Consider the following 22382-nt stretch of genomic DNA (forward strand, 5'->3'; position numbering starts at 1 on the left):
CTATATGACTTTGGGGCTCTGTTATGGTTTTTTCTTTTTACTATTAAAATAAACATGACGACAGTGAAGAAGAATTTGATTGTTTTGAATCAATCCATACATGCTTTCAGCCTATTCTAATTATAAACCACTCCTACCATTTTCTTCTCACTCATCTGACAAGTTCACATTTTAAATACAAAAGGCAAAACTTAAATATATATACTGAAATAAACTACAAATCCTTTACTTGTTAAAATTGTTAACATTTCTCTTCATAGTCAAATAGCCACAACGGAGCGATGAAGGAGCTACATGTGGCTCCAGAGCACAAAAAACATAGCACAAGAAAATTCTAGTTTCCTCCGCAAGTTAGCAAAATCCTGAAAATAACAAAGTTGCAAAATTGTCCTTTTTTAGGTTTATATAGAACCAGCAGAAATAGATTCAAACAAACAGTTTTACCTTGAGTCTGCTTAAACTTGTCCTCAACTTGTGTCTCAAAGTCCTCGGCCACCTTTGCAATCTCATTCAGTTGGTGTGGAGTGTTAGCTGCTAATGTCAGAGCTGAGGTCTTTTTTTTGAGAACCTCAAAGAGCTTCATCACAAGCAGTCTTTTCTGTGAGAAAATGGCAACAGGACAAAAAGAGTATTACTGCTTCCGTTATTAAAACGTTTTAACATTCCAGAGTCGTAAGTCATCTTAACCAAGTTCTTAATGCTAACACGAGTATTTAAAAAAAATACAATTTGCTTTTAGATCATTTTCTTTCTAAGCTTACCCTCTCTGCATCATCAGTGTGATTATATCCAGCATCTGCAGCATTTGCAGCCTCTGTGACCAAAAGGTTGTTCTGCTCAGTGTTGTCCCTCATGTTTTTCATTTCAGTAAACAGATCAGCTGCCTTCTCCAGCTTCATCTTAATGGTGTCCAGTTTGCTTTCAACCTGAGATGTGTTAAAAGTCATAAACATATACAAGAAATATGCTGAGTTGAGCAGGTAACAGCCTATACTTACATCTTTTATTTGGGCATTGGATTCGTTTTGGTCTTCACTGGCTTTGGTCAGGTCTTCACTGGTTTTGGCATGATCTCTGTGAACTTCAAAAACATCTCTGCTTACGTTGTTAATGTCCACACTCACTGTCTTCCTCCTACACAGGAACAAAAAATAATCTGAATTATTCATGTTCTTAGTCAACAAAAAACAAACAAACAATTCAGAACAGAGCTAGTCCTTCACAGAACTTAACACATCAAAAATACTTCTGAAACATCTTTAATGCTTTGTGAAACATTTGTTAAATTACATTGGCGCGTTGCTCAAGATTTTTTATTTTTTATTCAGGGAAATAGACTGTACCATAGCATAAAACACATTATAAGTGTCAATCTTTCTCTCTGTGCTTTAAAACAAGGAGCCTGTGCTTCCTCCTTAATCGGTTAAGTTAGAGGGCATCTTCTTCCAGAATTCATTCATCTGGATGATAATTATTCCCCGCGATTATCTTCCTCAGTGTATCAGGATATTTTCTGGTCAATTCTGAGCCAGCTGATGCCATTTCTCCATGCAGGGGAACAAAATTTGGCTGCTAGAGATTCAGGAACCGGTGGAAATACCAGTGAAACTTTCTTTAGCAGCTGACGAGGAAGCCGACGTGGCGGCATGTTCTCCATCTACCCTCCTCTACTTAGAAATTCCTGCAGCACCTCCTTCAGAAGCAAAAGTCTTGAGTTGTCTCGAGTATTTGTGAACTGGAGGAGTAACGTGACTAGAATAGGAGCAGCCGTGGTGCAGTAGTAAGGCGGTCGACCTCCGATCGGAAGATCGCTGGTTCGATTCTCGCCTTGCCCGCCCATGTGTCGAAGTGTCCTTGGGCAAGACACTCAACCCCACCTTGCCTGGTGGAAGGTTGGCGCCAGTGCTCTGCAGAGCCGTAGGGTTATTTCAAATAGGTCTCAATCAGTCTGCTGTATGCACAGTGCACAGGTAACAACATAGACAACTATTTGCACGCCCTGTGGTTCTGTTCACCCGTCCAATCATTCTGGCATAAGGTCTGTGAAAAATATCAATCTGGTTTAATCATGACATTCCTGCATGTCCCAAACTCTGCTTACTTGGTGACCTGAATAACATCAACATAGAATCCAACAAGGCTTATATGGTTCTCACCGCTGTAAAAGAAAACTATCCTCCTAAACTGTTTAGAGATAATGTCCTCCACAAAAAATATGTCAACTTTAGACCCTTTCTGGCTCCAGCTGATTAGTCACATCACCTAGTAGGGATGGGATGGTGATGGATTGAGCCGGGTTCTGGCTGGTTCGGTGGGCCGGGGTGAGTTCGAGGGGTGGGTTCTGCCAGCACTTGGCAGGGGTTCCTGGGTTGGTGCCTTCTGGGAGCAGGGTAGGCAGTGCGGCTGACCGGGAACGGCAGCTGCGTGCCGTGCTGGGTGGTTGATCGCCGTGGCGGGGGCTTGAGGTTCTGGGGTCGGCTGCCTAAGGCTGGTGTTTCGCCCGCGGCCGGTTGTTTGACGCTTGGCCAGGCCCCCCAGGGGTCGGCGATGCATCCACTGCAGGGGTTAAGGGGTTGGTGAGTTTTTGAACGAAGATCGGCCGGTAAATTGAGAGCTTTGCTTTCTGGCTCAGCTCTCTCTTTACCACAAATGGGCGGTACAGTGACCGCATAACTACAGATGCTGCTCCAATCCACCTTTCAATCTCACGCTACAGTCTTCCCACACTCGTCAACACGACCCCAAGATATTTAAACTCCTCCATCTGGGGCAGGGAGACTCCACCCACCCAGAGATGGCAAACTTTCTCTGGTCGAGAACCATGGCTTCAGATTTAGCGGTGCTGACCCTCATCCCAGCCGCTTCACACATGCTGGAGGTACTGGCTTGATTAAGTCAACAGAACAACATCATTTGCAAAGAGCATAGAGGAAACGTTCTGATCCCCAAACCCGACCCCCTCCGGGCCCTGGCTGCACCTAGAAATCCTGTCCATGAAAAAAAATCAACAGAACTGGTGATAAAGGGCAGCCGTGCCGGAGTCCAACGTGGACCGGGAACATGTCTGACTTACTGCCGGTTATGCAAACCATGCTCTTGCTGCGGTCATACAGAGACTGGACAGCCCTCAGCAAGGCTCCCCAGACCCCATAATCCCAGAGCACACTCCACAGGAAACCACGGGGGACGCATTCAAAGGCCTTCTTCAAATCCACAAAACACATATGGACTAGATGAGCAAACTCCCACAAACCCTCCAACACCCTAAAGAGGGTGTAGAGCTGGTCCACTGTTCCATGATCAGGACAGAAACTGCACTGTTGTTACTGGATCTGAAGTTCCACTATCGGACAGATTCTCATCTCCAGTACCCTGGCATACACTTTCCCAGGGAGGCTGAGGAGTGTGATTCCCTGGTACAAGTAAGAAAAACCCAAAGTTCTAATGCCAAATTTTTGAGGATTAAACACATTTTAAGTATTAAACTTTACATTGTAAATGACAAACATTTTATGTTTACACAATGAACAAGAAGTGATCAGTCACTTCAGGGGGGTATTCCAGGAAGCATGTTTAACCCTTGTGCTATCTTAGATGACCCCACCCTTCCATTGAGGTGTTGGACACCAGTGAAGATCACAAATCATTGAAGAAAAAAGGTTCAGAGCCCTGTCTAGTGGGTTTAGATGACCCCACTCCTAATGTTAAAGTTCAGAGCACTGTCTAAAGCAGGGGTCGGCCACCCAAAATGTTGAAAGAGCCAAATTGGACGAAAAAAACAAATACTGTATGTCTGGCGCCGCAAAATATTACAAGCCCTATTTAAGCCTTGTAATGAAGGCAACACATGCAATATGTATCTACACTGATCAAAAATATAAACGCAACACTTTGTTATTGCTCCCATTTTTTATGGAACTCAAAGATGTGAAACATTTTCCACATACACAAAATAACCAGTTCTCTGAAATATTGTTCACAAATCTGTCTAAATCTGTGATAGTGAGCACTTCTCCTTTGCCATGACAATCCATCCCACTTCACAGGTGTGCCATATCAAGATGCTGATTAGACAGCATGATTATTGCACAGGTGTGCCTTAGACTGGCCATAAGAAAAGGCCACTCTGAAATCTTCAGTTGTATCACACAGCACAATGCCGCAGATGTCGCAAGTTCTGAGGGGGGTGCAATTGTCATGCTGATAGCAGGAATGTCCACCAGAGCTGTTGCTAGGGAATTGAATGTCCATTTCTCCACCATAAGCCGTCTCCAAAGGCGTTTCCGAGAATTTGGCAGCACATCCAACCGGCCTCACAACCGCAGACCTCGTGTAACCACACCAGTCCAAGACCTCCACATCCAGCATGTCCACCTCCAAGATCGTCTGAGACCAGCCACTCGGACAGCTGCTGAAACAATCGGTTTGCATAACTACAGAATTTCTGCACAAACTGTCAGAAACCGTCCCAGGGAAGCTCATCTGCATGCTTGTCATCCTCATTGAGGTCTCGACCTCACTCCAGTTCATCGTCGTAACCGACTTGAGTGGGTAAATGCTCACATGCGATGGTGTCTGCCACGTTGGAGAGGTGTTCTCTTCATGGATGAATCCCAGTTTACACTGTTCAGGGCAGATGGCAGACAGCTTGTGTGGCGTCGTGTGGGTGAGCGGTTTTCTGATGTCAATGTTGTGGATGAAGTAGCCCATGGTGGTGGTGGGGTTTTGGTATGGGCAGGCGTATGTTATGGGCGAAGAACACAGGTGCATTTCATTGATGGCATTTTGAATGCACAGAGATACCGTGACGAGATCCTGGGGCCCATTGTTGTGCCGTACATCCAACAACATCACCTCATGTTGCAGCATGATAATGCACGGCCCCATGTTGCAAGGATCTGGACACAATTCTTGGAAGCTGAAAACATCCCAGTTCTTGCATGGCCAGCATACTCACCGGACATGTCACCCATTGAGCATGTCTGGGATGCTCTGGATCGGCGTATACGACAGCGTGTTCCAGTTCCTGCCAATATCCAGCAACTTCGCACAGTCATTGAAAAAGAGTGGACCAACATTCCACAGGCCACAATAGACAACCTGATCAACTCTATGCGAAGGAGATGTGTCGCACTTCATGAGGCAAATGGTGGTCTCACCAGATACTGACTGGTTGTCTGAGTCCCCTGAGCCCCTCAATAAAACAAAACTGAAGATTTCAGAGTGGCCTTTTCTTGCGGCCAGTCTAAGGCACACCTGTGCAATAATCATGCTGTCTAATCAGCATCTTGATATGGCACACCTGTGAGGTGGGATGGATTGTCATTGTCATGGCCAACTTAAATGAATTACTTTGATTGGTAACAAGTAATTAAGTTAAATTTATTCAACCTAATTTCTTACGTCTATAAAACTCAATAACTGTTTATACAACTCAAATTTACATATTTTTATGACTAAACGTAACAATATACACAACATGCAAACGTTCCTTTACCAGTTTTCTGACATTGTCATTACAGAGTTGAACAGTAGGGATGCTATATAAATTCATCCTCCTCTCCCTCTCACTCATGGTGCAGAGACTTAAGCATAGTAGGACAAAATAACTAGGCAAAACACAGTAAAACAGCTAAACAACTAAACACATTTGGTCAAAAACCTACACTTAAACCCAAATCCATCCAGACAGGCAAAGGGAATGGTATCCCACAATCCCTTGCAGTGCCGATCTGACAGAAGCACCAAAGTTACACCTACTTAATTGAATTAATTTAAATGAAAGGAAAAAAACTGTCTGATAACTAGGTGTTATTTTTAAGCTCACTTAACTTAAAAAATGATTTATCTTAATTGAAGCAAATAATTAAGTTAGATCAAAGTAAAAAGTTTATCTTTCCAACATCCATATGTGGTCTTATCATCCTCTCATGGTGGAAAAAGTATTATCTGAGCTTTTTCATCCACTAAATCATCTTTAAATGGACACGCCATGCTGCTTCACCTCTCTGAAAACAAACTAACCTTCAACTAAACCTGCTCCAGACCAGGTTATGTTCAGAGCATGAGTTGCTATGGCAACTTGACATACCCTGAAACAAAACTCTGTTTTTGGAACCCAAAGCTGAGGTTATCCGCTTCCTTAGCCTCAAACTCACCGTGGGAGCTAGCATAACCTGCCTTCTGGAATACCCCCCTGGCAGTTGCCAACTTGAAAACATGTCTTAAAATACAGCATACTCAAGAGCCTGGGGCCTTTTTCCCATAGTGTCTGTTTTCATAGTGAAAACTGTAGACAGTTTTTATATTTCTTGATACAATGTTTACTTGTTTTATTTTAATGACATTTGGACATAAGATGTACTGATTAAAATGAATTCTTAAGTAGCTTTTTAATATGTTCTAGTAAGGAAGGTCTCCATTGCCATGTCTATAGTAGAAGCAGGGTAGCAAAAGTGGCAGCCTTAGACATTTTTTGTCTCATATTCTGTGGTTTTTAATCATGTTTCTTTTAATCACATCAGAAATGTAAGGTATTCTGTTTATTTTTACTTTAAAAAGTACAGATTAACATGCTGATCACACTTTGGAGAGGATAAAAAAAATCCACCTTTAGATAGATTACTGTGACACTACAGCTTTTTGACCACGTTCCATGTTTGGAAGTGACAGAGTTTAAAGAATTTGACAAAATACCATAGATAGGAAGCAATATATATATATATTTTAAATCACTTTTAAATGGGGTAACAATTATATATTTGGACTTAAGGCTAAAAGAGAGTTAGGCTAAAAAACTAAGAGCCTGTTTTGCAAAGAAAAAAAGGGCAAATTTGAGTCCACAAACAACAAATTTAGATGAGTATTTAGTCTTTGCTGTAAGTCTGGTCAGAAAAAAAAGACAATCACTGCAATAAACAGGGTGCTGCTCCTGGAACAACTGAAAAATAAATACAATTACATCATTTAAGTAATACGCCTAACACGGTTCATTATAGACTACAAAACAGAAGACTAACTCATTCTTATATAATGATCAATCAGTGTTTACAGATCATCATAGACAATATCCATTAGCAACTTGCATGATTTTATATTTGTTGTTAGTGTTCCACAGGCTTGTGAATGTTAAATAGCATGTACTTATATAGATCTTTCCTACCAACAAGTTTACAAGTATAAAAGACAAATGCCAGTAAATGTAGGCTAATTTACAATCTGTTGGATATTAGTAGAATTTAAAATGATCATATGAGACCTTTGAGTTTATTTTATTCATTCCTCCCTCACATTCCAAATAGGAAGTACCCGCTGGCTCAATGAAGCCAAAATCGCATAGACTTCTAAAATGAAATAAACAGCGTTTACTCATTCTATTTGTCAAAATAACCAAGCTTTTAGGTAACATCTTCTTGCTAAGCCAATTTTCTTTCTTGATAAATTTTCTTTATTGCAAATTATTGAAGGTATAAACTTGACCGATCAGATGGCTCAGTAAAAGTGGTATGCACAGGGGTCCCCACCTTAAATGTTTGACAGACTCTTCCGTTCCACTTTCAGTGTAAGGGGTGTGGACTTCTAACAAGCTTACTCATGGCTGCCATAGAAACGTAGATTTAGACCAACTCGGGCCAATTACGGTCATCTAGCTCCAATGTGTGCACGTCTGTATCGTGAAAAAATGAAGACTAAACTGGCTTAATTTCACTGGAAGAAAGGCATTTTTTTGGGTGATGTCACACCCGGCAGTGTCCATCTCTATTTACAATCTAAGGTAGGGGTGTCCAAAAGCTGTTACAAACCAATCACAATCAAGCATTTATACACACTTCTTAGAAAGTGCTGGGGGTCCCACATTATTGATATTATGAAATGAGCTCCAGGGCCAGTAAAAAATTGGATGTGGGCCGCATTTGGCCAGTGGGCGTTGGACGTTAGTGGTCTATTGTCGTAACTATAGCAATTGTGGTAAACACAAAAATAAGGCTGTTGGTTTAAATGTTGGTTTTATGTTTGATTTTGGACTTTAATAAATGCAGAACGGAAGGAACAAAACTGATGCGGACAGTTGGGTGCTGGGTTGTTTTTGACGGTGGGTTTGTGCATGAGCACCTCAGACGCAATCTGGACAATGAAAGAAAACCATCCTGTTTTCATTCCTGTTGGCATTTTCTTCTGTTCTCAACAGGTTGGTGTACCATAAATACGTTCTTTTGACCACTTGATTTGAGATATATTTAGTATATATTATTATTTATGAGTACTTTTAAAGAAAAAGAAAAATGTAAAAAAACTTTACGGAGCGGACGAAAACTTGAAAGACTTCTGGCTAAACTGCCGCTGCGTTACCGTTAAGGCCTGTTCACACCGGGACGAATTTCGCCGGCGATTTTCGCCGACGTTTAACGCCTCGTGACTAAACAAAGGGCACCAATGTGAGTGTGCACACCAAGGCGAAAAAACGGCAAGCGCCAAAGCGTCAAAAAAAAAAAAAAACGCCTCGGGTTCGTTTTTTTTTTTCGACGCGTCGCGTCGAAATTTATTCGTCCAATGAGAATGGCGCTTTTGCACACGTGTCTGGAGCTTCTGAAGTTACAGTAAAACACAATTTGGGGGCGCTCAAACACAAAACTGCCTTGCTGAGCACACATACCAGCGAAGAAGTTAGACGCCAAGTAGCGTCTACACTGCCGCGAAGAAATAATGACGGACATTCTTAAATATCCCCTTACCAAGTACCAGTTGGAGCTACTGATGCTTGAAATATTCATGTTTTCTTTGTATGATTCTGACAAGCGCGTAAATACTTGCTCTCTTCTTCTGAGTGAAAAGCGACTTTAAGAATCGTAAAGTTGCGCAGCGCCACCTTGTGTACAGGAGTATTTCTGTTTACATTAAGCGCCATCTAATGTCAGGGAAGGAAATTGCATGTTCGCTCGGCTCATCGTCAACGAAAATCGCCTGGGTGTGAACACAAAAGACGTGGCGAAAAACGCTGGCGAATAACGCCTGGCGAATATTCGTCCCGGTGTGTACGGGCCTTTAGGCTGGGATTCTGGTGGGTCTTACCCCTGAGCGCTGCCTGGCAGGCACTGTGTTTTGCTATCAGTAGCCCTGTGTTGAAACTCGCAGGCAAAACGTTAAATACAGTAAACCCTTGTTTTTTGCGGGGGTTACGTTCCAAAAAGAACCCGTGATAGGCAAAATCCGTGAAGTAGAAACCTTTATTTTTAAACAATTATTATCCAATTAAATACTCTATTATACATTGAAAAGAAAGAACAAACCATTTTACAGGCTCAAGCATTTGTTTCACAAATCAAAGTACTTTAAAAATGTTTTTTTTCAAGAAATAACTTCTGTACTGTACTGTCAAATAATAATTTGAATCATCGATGTAAACAGAAAGCTTCAAATTGCAGAGATAAGCCCTGCCCATGGCGACCCGAGTAATTGGATTAAACAGGAGAAATTTTAAAATGATTTTGAAAAAAATACAAAGTACAGTGGGACAAATAGTGACTCAGGTGTATTTCACTGCTCTACAGACTGAGCCGCTGCATCCTGACTCCGCTCTGCAGTGTTTTCTTCATTTGAAGCCCGCGGTGCACCTGTGTTTGTTCAGGAGAACATAGTGATAGGCAGTTGTTGTCGCTCTTTTTCTATGGGTTTTAGAGAAACTCGAAATTGCTAGAGAATTTGCACGTACGTAATGTAAATTTGGCGAGCTGTTTTACGTACATGTTCATATTAAACTGCAACGTTATTGACGCACAGGTAGAGAAGAAGCGGAGTGACTTTTTAGCCAATCAGAATGCAGAACACAAGGCATGATGCAAATTCGTGAAGTAACGAAACCGTGAAAAGTAAACCGCGTTATAGCGAGGGATCACTGTACTGTTTTTCAAGGATTCTAATGCTGTTTCCGTTTATGATAAGTAACTTTATTTAGTTTAAATTAGGAGAGTACTCTATTGAAGTTGATTTAAGCTGTCCAGACTGAACATGTTAATATTACTGAATGCAGAATGTTGTTTCTAATTTTGTGCATCATAAAATGATGAGAATCAATGGTCAGACACTGGCTGATAAGGTGTTTTTGTATTATGTTCATGTAAATTTTAAAGAGAATGCACCTGGAGAGTTGAAAGATTTTATGCAATATTGAGCTTTATTCAATACTGAGCTTATTGGGATACATTGATTGTTTAAAGACTGCAGTTTTGAAAAAGCTGAAAGAAAACTTAGCGCATATGAAAAAAGAGTTTTATGTTAAGTGACTGTAAATAAAAAGACGCAATCTGGACGACGAAAGAAAAGCATCCTGTTTTCATTCCTGTTGGAATTTGTTCTGTTCTCAACAGAAAATCTAATTTGCTGCTTTAACGCCACTCCTGGTGTTGGTAACTTAATTATTCACAGCCTGTTTTATTTGGTCAATTACCCACAACATAAATAATTCACAGATTTGGGTCATACAACCTCTCATTACTTTTAAGGCTCCTTTGCAGCTTTTTCTGAGACTCTCACTCACCGGTTCAGTTGTACTTTATGTAGCAGTCCTTGTCCCACTGCAGCATTCTCTTTCAGTTCAGTCAGATTGTGCTGACCTTTACCAGCCTTGCTTTTTAGATTATTGCTGATGTTAATCATCGACCAGATCTCATCAGCTGACAGAGGAAGCTGGATGCTCAGAACATTTTTAGCCATTTCTTTGATGTCCTCTGCCGGAACTGTGTTGTCTATGAAGAAGAAGAAGACAGTTTGTTATGAAACCATTCTTTTCTGAATATCATATCACAATGTCAAAACATGGTATCATGTTAAACCAGGTTGGGGAGAGGCTGGGAAATATACTTTTACATAATCTTTTTGGGGTCATTGGTTTAACATTGAGTTGTGTTATGCTTTGGTGTGCTTCTTTTTGTACTTTTTTGTGACGTTCTTATATTCAAACTGAATTCATTTTATTTATTTTTATTGTGTAATGTATTTACTTTTATTATATCAGTTTTCATTCTCCATAGTGTATAAAAGATATGAAAGATGTAAGATAATGGTCAAATGGGCCATAGGTGTAACAGAGGAGTTCAAGGTGAAGATGGATCTACTCTTCTTAGCTGTCCTAAAATAGACCAACACACGGCTTAGACAGAAATCTCGGAGGAACATGAGGTTTCCAGAAAACATTTTAATCTGCTTTAAGCAAGTGGAAAAATATCTAGAAAGGTGGAGATTTGTTCTGGAAATAAGAGGAATGAAAACCAGCCACAGCAAGACAGTCTGTTTGTCTGATTGATCTGATTGAACACAGTGTTTGTTTCACTTCACAGATTTTAGGGTAGGGAGGCAATTGTATTGGGGTGATAGACACACCTCATTTAGTGTTTTCCATAAAATGGCCTCACTGTGTTCAATGTGACATACTTCATTGATTCATCTTCTAATCCGTTTTTTCCCTTTCGGGGTCACAGGGCTGCCAGAGCCTATCACGGCCACTTGCGGGTGAAGGCAGGGGACAACCTGGATAGTTCACCAGTCCATCGCAGGACAGACTGAATGCTATACGAATGTTGCTAGTGATTCAACTGACACCAAGACACCAATCGTAAATGTTTTAAGTGGGCACAAGACCATGTGACCTGGAAAATCAAGCAATGCCATCCTGTTCACTGATGAGTGTGAGGTTGCACAGAAAGATTGTCAGTGTTTTTGGAGAAGGTGAGGTGAGGTGAGGTATACGACAAGGTCAACATGGTTCCCAGGATTGGCTTTGGTGGAGGTGATTTAACAGTCTGAGTAACTCCAGCAGTCAGAGCAAATTGATATGATCATTGTTGATGGACCACTCATTTCTGCAGATAAGCTTCTAACACGCAGTCGTCGTTCTCTTTTGGCTTTTCCCATCAGGGGTCGCCACAGCGAACAAGTCGCATGGTAAACTTGGCAATGTTTTACACCGGATGCCCTTCCTGACGCAACCTTCTCAAACCGGGCTTGGAACCGGCACAGGGGTAGAGAAGGGAACAGGGAGCAGCCCGGATTCGAACCCCGGTTTTACGGACGGAAGGCGCCGCAAACCAGCACGAGCTAAACCGGCTCCCCAAGCTTCTAACATGCAGTGTTCTTTAAAAAACAGACAGTTTCCAACTGTCTGCTTTGACAGTTATAGTTATTGCAGCTGTATTCATTAATACAACTTTGTTTGTGTTGGGGCAAATTTCTGAAAATTTTCAACATTGTTGATTAAAATTCTCTTATTTGGTACACTTGGAACAGCTAAGACATACCTGCTCATTCTACATGATCTAAAACTGAAATGTAACTATAGTCTGTTGATTAGATTATTGGCCAGAGTAAGGTAGTTTTCTCCTTTTGAGTGGGTGGAGTGTCCCTGCCCAAGGTGGAGGAGTTTAAGTATCTTGGGGTCTTGTTCACAAGTGAGGGAAAAACGCAGCGTGAGATTGACAGGCGGATCGGAGCAGCGTCTGCCGTTATGCGGTCGCTGTAACGGTCCGTTGTGGTGAAGAGAGAGCTGAGCCAGAAAGCAAAGCTCTCAATTTACCGGTCGATCTTCGTTCCAATACTCACATATGGTCATGAGCTCTGGGTCATGACCCAAAGAACGAGGTCCAGAATACAAACGGCTAAAATGAGCTTCCTCCGTAGGGTGGCTGGGCGCTCCCTTAGAGATAGTGTGAGACGCTCGGTCACCTTGAGAGAACTCGGAGTAGAGCCGCTAATTCTCTACATCAAGAGGAGGCAGCTAAGGTGGCTCGAGCATCTGGTTCGGATGCCTCCCAGGGGAGGTTCCACTGGCCGGAGGCCCCGGGAAGACCCAGAGGAGCTGGAGGAAGTGGGCGGGGAGAGGGAAATCTGGGCATGCTGCCAGCATGACCCAATCCCCGATGAGCAGGAGAAGATGGATGGATGGATAGATTGTTGGAATTACAAAGGATAAAAAAACTATACCAATATTGTTGCTACGATATGCCACCAAAACATACATTTTCAGCTACATATAGTGACTGTAGCTAATCGATATAGTCCTGTGTTTTTTTAAACCTTTTTTTAGGCCAAGGTCCACTTTTTTTCTTAACAAAAATCCCAAGGTACACCAATAAAGAAAAATTTACCCTACTTTTCAATAGACTTTACGGGGTTGTAGAAAAAACAAAAACTATATGATTTCTCCTTTTAAACAGTAATATATTTTTGAAAGTTTTTTTTCTTGTTAACGCACAAGCAATTGTTAATTCATCTTTAAATCCGTTTTGTCTCTTTCGGGGTCACAGGGCTGCTGGAGCCTATCCTGGCCACTTGTGGGCGAAGGCAGGGGACTAGCTTGTGGTTTTGATTAACAAACCTCATGAGGATCGCTGGTTTATCCGTCTCCTTTCTCCTGGGGAGCGGGTGGCAGGTCTCGATGGTGTTGAGATCCAGGGAAATCCCTTTAGACGTGAGAAATGATTCCACTTGGTCTTCCACAGACTCTCCATCGCTCTTAGTTTCAGAAGAACTGCTATCAATGCTAGCGCTGTTAGTATTAGCAAGGCCAACTCCAGCTGCATTTAGCTTTGCCTGAGTTTGATCGGTACTCCAGTGAGAATGACATTATTCATCCTTGCTTGTTGTTCCACATCATCCAGTCTTTTCTCCAGAATGTCGATCCGGTTATCTCATTGCTTGTTTTGACCAATGAGATAACCGGTCATGTTTGAGATAACGGTCCTGTTCGTGCTCCAAATCTTTCTCTGGAGCGCCACATCGTCAATGTATGACGCAAAGCCAACGCAGTAGTGACCCATGATCAGAATAAGCTGTTTATATGCAGCACAATCAGATCAACAATCGGCATGACCCACTTATCTCCATCGGAATGAAATTTTGATATGACTGAGTCTGATCGGAACAGAATATTCCAAACAGCGTGTTTATGTGACACATTTTTGCTCTGATGCATGTAAATGCAGCTAATGAATTAAAGGATTTCTGAAATGTTGCTTCAAACTTTACTCCTTCCAATAGTAAATTTGGTCTTTTTTGGCTTAAAATCAGGTAAACCCAATAAAGTCCAATACATTTTAGGGAGGACAACAATTTTTTATTTGGAAGCAGATGTTAGTTTGTTGTAGAGCCTAAGCCCCTCCCCCGCCTCTCTACCTGCTTTTCCTTTCTAACTGTTTACCTGTTCACATCATCTGCAGCTACATATAAAACTTTTTTTCTCATGTGCCCCTACTAGATTGCCACCGACTGCCTTTTTAGACCAACTTTCCATCGCATGACAAAGTCTGGTCCGCGTTCACAGCCGCAGACACGCCCCTTCCACATGTTAATGCTGCTCTCTTCCCACTTGCACATCTTGACTGTGTTAAAGGCACCACAACAATAATAGTTATTTTACAAAATAGCCTCAGCAAAGGGATGAGCCACATGTGGCTCCAAAGCTGTTTGTTGCCGACCCCTGTCCTGCACCAAGCAGTTTACGATCTGCTCTCCTCCTTACCATCATCTCATTAGCCTGCAGCCTTTTGTCAGAGGACCACACACTTCAATCTGTCTGCTTCTCACGGTAGAGTAAACTGACCCATGCCAGGCTCCCAGGCCAAGCTTTGTACCTAGTACCATATTACCATCTGCACGCTGACCCAGTCTGTTTCACTAAGCCAACGCTACCAACCTTGTCTCCACAACTTTCAACCACCCACCATTCCATGGAAAACCAACCCAGGCTCCAAATCATCTGTCATTACAGCTTCCACCAGATTAGCAGCTCAACTGCTTTATAACCCACCCAAGCCATGAGAATTGCAGTCAAGAACCCTACACCACTACTGGGACTCAATAAACCGTTTTCAACTTTCAATAGTCTGTGTCCTGCTTCTGGGTCCAGCCCCTATCAAACATAGCAGAACGGACTGACCAGTATGAATCCAGCAGGTGCAGATCCTATTAATCAGACTCCATCTTCCCACACCACAACCCTGGACCAACAGGGACAGATGATCAATGCATTATCAAGGAATCAACAGACCATCATGCAGTAATTAGCCCAATTCCAGTCATTGCTCCAAGCATTGCTGATTCAATGCACATACCTTCATCCTCAGCTGCTCCTTCTCCTCAGTCACCTCCAATGAGTCCTCTTTTCCCTGTCCAGGAAGCTTGTATCCCCAACTTGGATCCATGCTCTGGAACCACAGATCATTGCTGAGGTTTTGTCCTTCAATGTTCTCTGGTCTTTTCCCAAAACCTGTCACGTACTCCTTGGATGAAGCAAAGATAGCCTTTGTCTTAGGATTGTTGCGCAGTTGGGTTCTGGAAAAGTCCTTCTTAGCTAATCACAGTTCCGCTCTGTGGTCGTTTCAAGTTTTTCAGGTCAATTCAAACAAGTATTTGAAAGACCAGGAAAATACCATGACATCTCCTGGAAGCTGAATGGTCTGCAACAGGAAAAACTCTCCATAGCCAATTACTCTGTGGACTTCCGCATCCTAGCTATGGAAGCTGGCTGGGACACAAAAACACAACAGGAAGTTTTCTATAATGGGAAAAAAAAACTTAATCAAAAAGGAATGACTACAATGTGATAGACCTGCCTCACTTGACTCTCTGATTATTCTTTGAATTAGAATTGATAACTGTCTTTGTTAGTGCCAAAGTCCACTGAACAAAATGTTCCAACCAGTCTTCCTGGGATCCATGACATGCCAGGTAACATCCCCCTCTGGTTTTTCAGGCAAAGGGACCACGCCCCAAGCCAAGCCAGACCACCACTCAACCTCCCCAACCGCACACCCCCCACACCCGATCCCAGAAGACACAGCACCCCAGCCCCCCCACCCAGGCACCGGACCAGACCCCCCGACTAACCGAGTCCCCCCCGCCCCCCCCGCCCCCCCCCCCCCCCGGGCACCGGCAGGCCCTGACCCTCACCAAGGAGCACAGACGACCAACTCATTTGCAAACTAGACAAGCTGGGTGTTAACACCCCCATCTGCAACTGGCCACTGGACTTCCTCAGCCAAAGACCACAAGCAGTACAAGCCGGCAACAACACCTCAAATACAATCATTCTCAACACCGGGGCAGCCCAAGGCTGTGTGCTTAGTCCACTGCTTTTCACCCTGCTGACACATGACTGCACAACAACTCACAGCACCAACCACCTTGTGAAATTTGCAGACGACACAACTCTGGTGGGTCTAATCACCAAGGGCGATGAGACCCACTACAGGGAAGAGGTAGATCTGCTGACCAAATGGTGCAGAGATAATAACCTCCTGCTAAATGTCAGCAAGACAAAGGAGATTGTTGCCAACTTCCAGAGAGGCAACACTCAACACCTGCCACTGATCATTTGCAAACACAGCAACAGGAGAGCCCTGCAGCGCATAGTAAACACAGCCAGGAGAATCATTGGAGCACCACTCCCCTCCCTGCAGGAGTTATACATCACCCGCCTCACCCGCAAAGCACGAACAATTATCAAGGATGCACACCACCCTGCACACAACCTGTTCAGCCTTCTGCCCTCGGGGAGGGGGTACAGGAGCCTCCGCTCCCGGACAACCAGAATCAGAAACAGCTTCACACACCAGGACATAAGGATGCTAAACACCCTCTCCCCTTTTCACCTACCCACCACCCTTCTCCCCCCATGAACAGTGCTCAAACGAAACCCCCCTCCCCCCGCTGCCTTGAGACACTGCCTTAAGTGCACTTTAATAGCTAATAGCTAATGTTGTAAATTGTTGTAAATTGTCTTTCTTTTCCTTCTTTTTTTTCTTATTTATTTGATATTAGTTTTTTCTTCTCTTGAACAGACATTAGTGAGTAAGAAACGGAATTACGATTCATTGTATGTGATGCACATGTAAAGAATCGACAATAAAGTTAACTTTGACTTTGACCAGGCCCCCCACCCCTAAGTCATGGAGTTAGCTATGGGAGACCAGAGAGACTGGATTCGTTCAGTTACTTGAACTTTGGGCTGACATTTTTTCCAAGCTGATATGATCAAAGCATCAGAGCAGCAGGCAGCAGATTTCTGTGTTGACTTATGTTTATATTTTTCTTGTTTTTCCAATTTATTAAAATAGTTTTTTTGGCAATACAAAGAGTTATGAAAATGATAGAGCCTAATCCTCCTTCTACATCGATGGCACTCATGTCACCAAGCACACAAAGTGACGGTGAAGCTGTGATTGAAACCTTAAGCCAGACTGATAGATCGGCACATACCTGCTGCCAGAGAGCCTGGACAGGCGTGCAGAACCACAGTGCGTGCATGTAGCTGTCGGGTAGATTATTATCACAGTGCTGACAAATGTCTGAGTTACTGAGACCCATCTTGAACATCCTCTGTCCAGTGTAGTAAATTCTGTGAAGAGTTTTGAAATGGATTAGCTGCAAGTTTGGACTTTTTGTCAATTTAAAGTTGTTTAGACAGAGTTCTGACCAGAAGCTTCCATCTGTGCTGATGCTCAAATCTGCATCCCATTTTGTTGTCGGAGGTGAAATATTATCAAAATTGCATAAGAGTTTGTATATTTTGGAGATAGTTTTCTTCATTGAATAATTAATCAGAGAAGTAACTACTTCTGGTAGCTTTAAATCATTGTCTTTGTATTTAAACTTTTTTTTATAATAATAGATTTAAGTTGCTGTTATTCTAAAAAGTTATTTATTCCATGTTTGTCTTGAAGTTCCTGGGGAGTTATGAATCTTCTGTCAATAATTACGTCCTCTAGTTGTTTTATGCCCCCTGCTTGCCAAGCTGGGAAGTGGATAATCTTTTTTGTTTATAAGGATGTCAGGGTTGTTCCAGATGGGTGTCATTTTGCACGGTTGAATTGATGATTTTGATATTTTGAGAAATTCCCACCAGGCTGTTAAAGTGGCATTGATATTAATACTTTTGAAACAATCCTGTTTTTTAACTGTTTGGCTAATAAACGGTAGATCTGACAGGTTGATCTTTCCACATAACGCCTGTTCCAAGTCTAACCATGAGTTGGATTCTGGATTATTTTTTAACCATTTTAAGATGTATTGTAATGATGGTGTTGAAGGCAGAGCTGTAGTCCAGGAACAGAATCCGGGCGAACCTGTTCTTGGCGTCCAGATGTTCCAGGGTGGAGTGAAGTTTCAGGGCCATCGCATCTTCTGCTGATCTGTTGGGGCAATGGGCCAACTGGTGGGGGTCTATTGATTAGTCGATCACTGAGGACTTGAAGATTTGGGGCACCGTTTCCAGCGATAGCGAGAGGTTGAAGATGTCTGTATATACCTCTGCTAGCTGCTCTGTGCAGGCTGTCAGGACTCTTGGTGAAACGTGGTCTGGTCCCGTCGCCTTGTGCGGGTTCACCTGATTCAGGGCCCTGAGGACCTGTGTGTAAGACACCTGCAGCGCAGGCTCTTCTGGGGCCCATGAGGTCTTGGGGGCCCTATTTGTTTTTCTGGTTGAATCTTGCGTAGAGGCTATTAAGGCTGTCTGGTGGGATGCTATTCTGGTACTCTGATCTGCTGGTGTTTGTCCTGTAGTTGGTGATTGTTTTTATCCCCTGCCACAGGCCTCTTCTGTTGGTTTCCCCTAAGGCAGCTCTCAATATTTTGGCTATAGCTTCTTTTGGCAGCCTCGATGGACTTATGGAGGTCATAACAAGCGTGTTTATAGGCTGTGCTGTCTCCTGGTTTGAAGGTTGCACGCAGTTTGTGTATTTTTTTTTTTTTTGCGTACGTCTGTGTCGAAGCAGGGTTTTTGATTAGGGAAGATGCGGACGGTCCGAGTTAGAATGCAAATGGAGGTCCACCAGTCTATGAAGCTGCTTACTGTGTCCGAGTATTCATCTATGTTAGGTGAAGCTGCTTTGAATATGCTCATGTCTGTGGCCTCTAAGCAGCCTTTCAGTTGTTCCACAGCTTTCTCAGTCCATGTCATAACAGTCCTGGTTGTGACTGGATCCGCTTTAAGCCTCCTGATGTATGTGGGCTTCAGCAGGATGGCTAAGTGGTCGCTTTTTCCAAGGTGAGGTTCGGGGGTGGCAGCATATGCATGTCTGATGTTGCTGTAGCATTTATCCAGAATATTGTTTCCCCTGGTGGGGAAATTAATAAATTGGTGGAACTTTGGAAGACTTTTCCGGAGATCACAGTGGTTGAAATCTCCTAGGATCACAAATGCAGCATCAGGTTAGTTGTTGTCATGCCTGCTGATCATATTGTGCAGCTCCTGGTGTCCAGCTGACTTGTTAGCTGGGGGGGGGGGGGGTTAAACAGTGCTCAGAATGATGCACTGCAGCTCCCTTGGTAGGTAGAATGACTTACACTTAACAGTCAGATATTCCACATTTTCAGAACGAGACTGAGAGATGACAGTGTTGTCGTAGCTCCAGGACTGTTTAATAAAAATCATGGTCCCCCCGCCGAGCGTTTTACCGCTTTAAGCGGCGCCGCGATCGGCTCTTTAAACACTGTATCCTGCCGGTGTAGTCCTGGATGTGTCGCTGTGTAGCCAGCCTGCTGATGAGGTCGTTCATCTTGTTCACCAAAGATTGTACATTGGCGAGGAGAATGATTGGGAGCGTTAGCCTTTAGAGACTAGCCAGCCGGCGTAGCCTGCGTGCTGTCCCTCCCCGTCTTCGGCACTTGCGAGGCAGCTTCTCGATTATGGGAGCCGAGCCTGCTGCGGCCTGTTGCGTTAAGATTCCAGCGTGGGGTTGTAGCTCCGGGTGGGGGTTGAGGATATTTGTTTCAGACCACTTTCTGTCAGGTGATTTTAGGCTGTCCATGGTCCCACTATGTATGCACTCTCCTTTGTCCTTTACACTGCATTGTCACACTTAAATGCTTTTGGAAAAATGCTTTTTATTTTTTCATCTTTGAAGCACCTGTTCCACTCTTTAGAGACCAAAACATTTTAATCAATCATCAATACAGGCCACTATACTTGGTGATAAAAAAAAGATTCTGTATACCATGAAAAATATTATAAAAATTATGTATCAAACAAGGCCCTGCGACAGACTGGCGACCTGTCTGGGGCCCTGCCTTCGCCCACAAGTGGCCGGGACAGGCTCCGGCAGCTCTGTGACCCCGAAAGGGATAAAACGGCATAAGATAGATGAATGAATGAATGAATGAATGAATGAATATCAAACAAATTAGTTTACAGATAGGTCACCCCACCCCAACCCCCTAGACCCACACAAAACATTTGTTCAGCACCCGCACCCATAAAATCTAAACCCATCTGTAACCCACATGTTTTCCTGGCACTGTCCCTTTAAAGCACACACGATTTCGGGAACTCTCGCGAGACTTCCGAACGTGACGACACACTCAACTTCCGTGTTTCATTCAGTTATAAATAAGTGGCGGGGATGGTTGACAGGAGGCATACATTTGGGAGTTTCAGCAAAATCCTTGCTGCACAACGCCCTGCGTCAGACAGCCATCTAACTCGTCTTCCAACTTTCGTTTTTTTTTCTTCACACTGCAACTGGTGAGTGACACAGTTTTCTTTTGTTTGTGTGCGAGTCAGCAGGCGCGGGCGCCAGCTGATCTCACAGCTGATCCCGGTTTGAGATCATGTAAACAAAACAAATTGTTTGGAAAACTATATGAACTGTTTATTTTAAAATCAATTGTGAGTACTCTAAACAAACAGAACTAATAATCATGCGCATGTTAATTATTATGAATTGATGATTATTAATTATGTTGTAGTGATTGCATTGTTTCTGATCAGAGAATCAGATCAGAAAATCACAGGAAAAATGCATATTTGAAAAGCTTTTGTCATGAACTTATTTTTAAAGCATAATTCCATGTTTTAAATAAGTATTTGGTCCTGTTCATACAGGCCAGGTTTTTTTTCCATCGGGAGGAATCCTCTTCCCATCTGCTGATGGCGAGTTAACAGAGCCCACCTGGACCAAACGCCAACTGTCCCTACTAACGCGGTAGGATACAATCACATGAACCCTCATCAATAACTTTATCGGCATTGCTCAAGCACCAATCATTGGAGCTAACTCAGCTGACTCCAAAGACTATTTCTGAATCATCCAAAAAGGGTGAACTTGTTGGACACTGGACTAAAAGAAAAAAAAAATATATATATATATATATGGTTATTTCTCATTGTACATATTGTCTGTCAATTATTTTGTTTGTTCACTGTAAATATATCAACTTCAAATCAGCTGAAGGAGTCCTGTGTGATTTTGCATCTCCACATTTCCTCCCTGAGACGAATTTGCCCAGTATTCTTAATCAAAAGTGTTACACATCTCTACTCTCACCCCATATTAAATGATCACAATGGAAGTATACAGCAATGTAAAATGTTTTGTAATTTTTTTTAATTTTACTGCCATGTTTATTTATAGGCTTTTTTTCAAAATGTCGCAGTTCAGATTCAACTGATCCTTTTAACATCCACTAGATGTCTGCCTAGAGCAATTAAAGCTTCAGGAAACATTGCACTGGAGTGAACTAAATTAGATGAAAGACTTCAATGCTTCATAGAGCTTCATGTGACCATCACTAGGTCCAGTAAATGGGGAATCCATTCATTGAGATGCAGTCATATTATAAAGACAATGTGGAAACCAATAAAGCTCCAGGTAGTGATGGATTCCCCATAGAGTGGTACAGAAAATTTAAACTGGAACTAGTGCCACTTTTACTAAGAGCCCTAAATTATACCCACAAAGAAGGTAAGACTCCACCTTCATGGAAAGACGCAATAATCACTTTAATACCCAAGGAAAATAAAGGTAGACAGAATTGCACTAATTATAGGCCAATATCAATGTTAAACGTGGATTATAAAATCTATACATCAATCTTAACTAAAAGATTTGAAACATTTATTGCTGAGTTAATTGATGAAGACCAAACTGGTTTTGTGAGAGGCAGACAAACCCAGGATAACATTAGAAGAAGCCTGCATATAATTCACACAATAACTAGAAACAAACTAAAAGCAGCTCTAATCAGCCTTGATGCAGAAAAGGCTTTTGACAGGCTGAACTGGGATTTCCTCTACCAAACCCTAGAGAATTTTTGGATTCACACAGAACTCAATTAAATGTATAAAAGCCATCTATGACAAGCCTACAGCTAGAATAAAAATAAACGGCTCCTTAACAGACCGATTTGAGTTAAAAAGAGGAATGAGGCAGGGCTGCGGCATCAGTCCGACTCTTTTTTCTCTGTATATTGAGCCACTGGCCCAGGCCATCCGGCAGTGCGGGGAACTAGAAGGAATCAAAATTGACGGCAGAGAACAGAAAATTGGATTATTTGCAGACGACGTGTTACTGTTCTTAAAGAACATTAACACTTCCATGCCTAAACTAATGACACTC

At 42.7% G+C, this 22382-nt stretch overlaps 1 protein-coding gene across 4 annotated transcripts in view; it reads right to left on the bottom strand.

Annotated features, from left to right (window-relative positions):
* lamb4 (laminin, beta 4) overlaps positions 1–22382 on the bottom strand; it is a 119171-nt gene that overhangs the window by 12690 nt on the left and 84099 nt on the right. For all 4 annotated transcript variants that reach the window (XM_078938339.1, XM_078938338.1, XM_078938337.1 and 1 more), the window contains exons 31-34: positions 10535–10742; positions 999–1134; positions 762–926; positions 445–598 (exon numbers count right to left, since the gene is read on the bottom strand). In XM_078938339.1, the coding sequence (XP_078794465.1) occupies positions 445–598; positions 762–926; positions 999–1134; positions 10535–10742 (663 nt within the window). The remainder of the gene's footprint in view (positions 1–444; positions 599–761; positions 927–998; positions 1135–10534; positions 10743–22382) is intronic.

The sequence above is a fragment of the Oryzias latipes genome, chromosome 20 (assembly GCF_053564925.1).
Source record: "Oryzias latipes strain Hd-rR chromosome 20, Olatipes_Hd-rR_3.1".
Lineage (NCBI taxonomy): Eukaryota > Metazoa > Chordata > Actinopteri > Beloniformes > Adrianichthyidae > Oryzias > Oryzias latipes.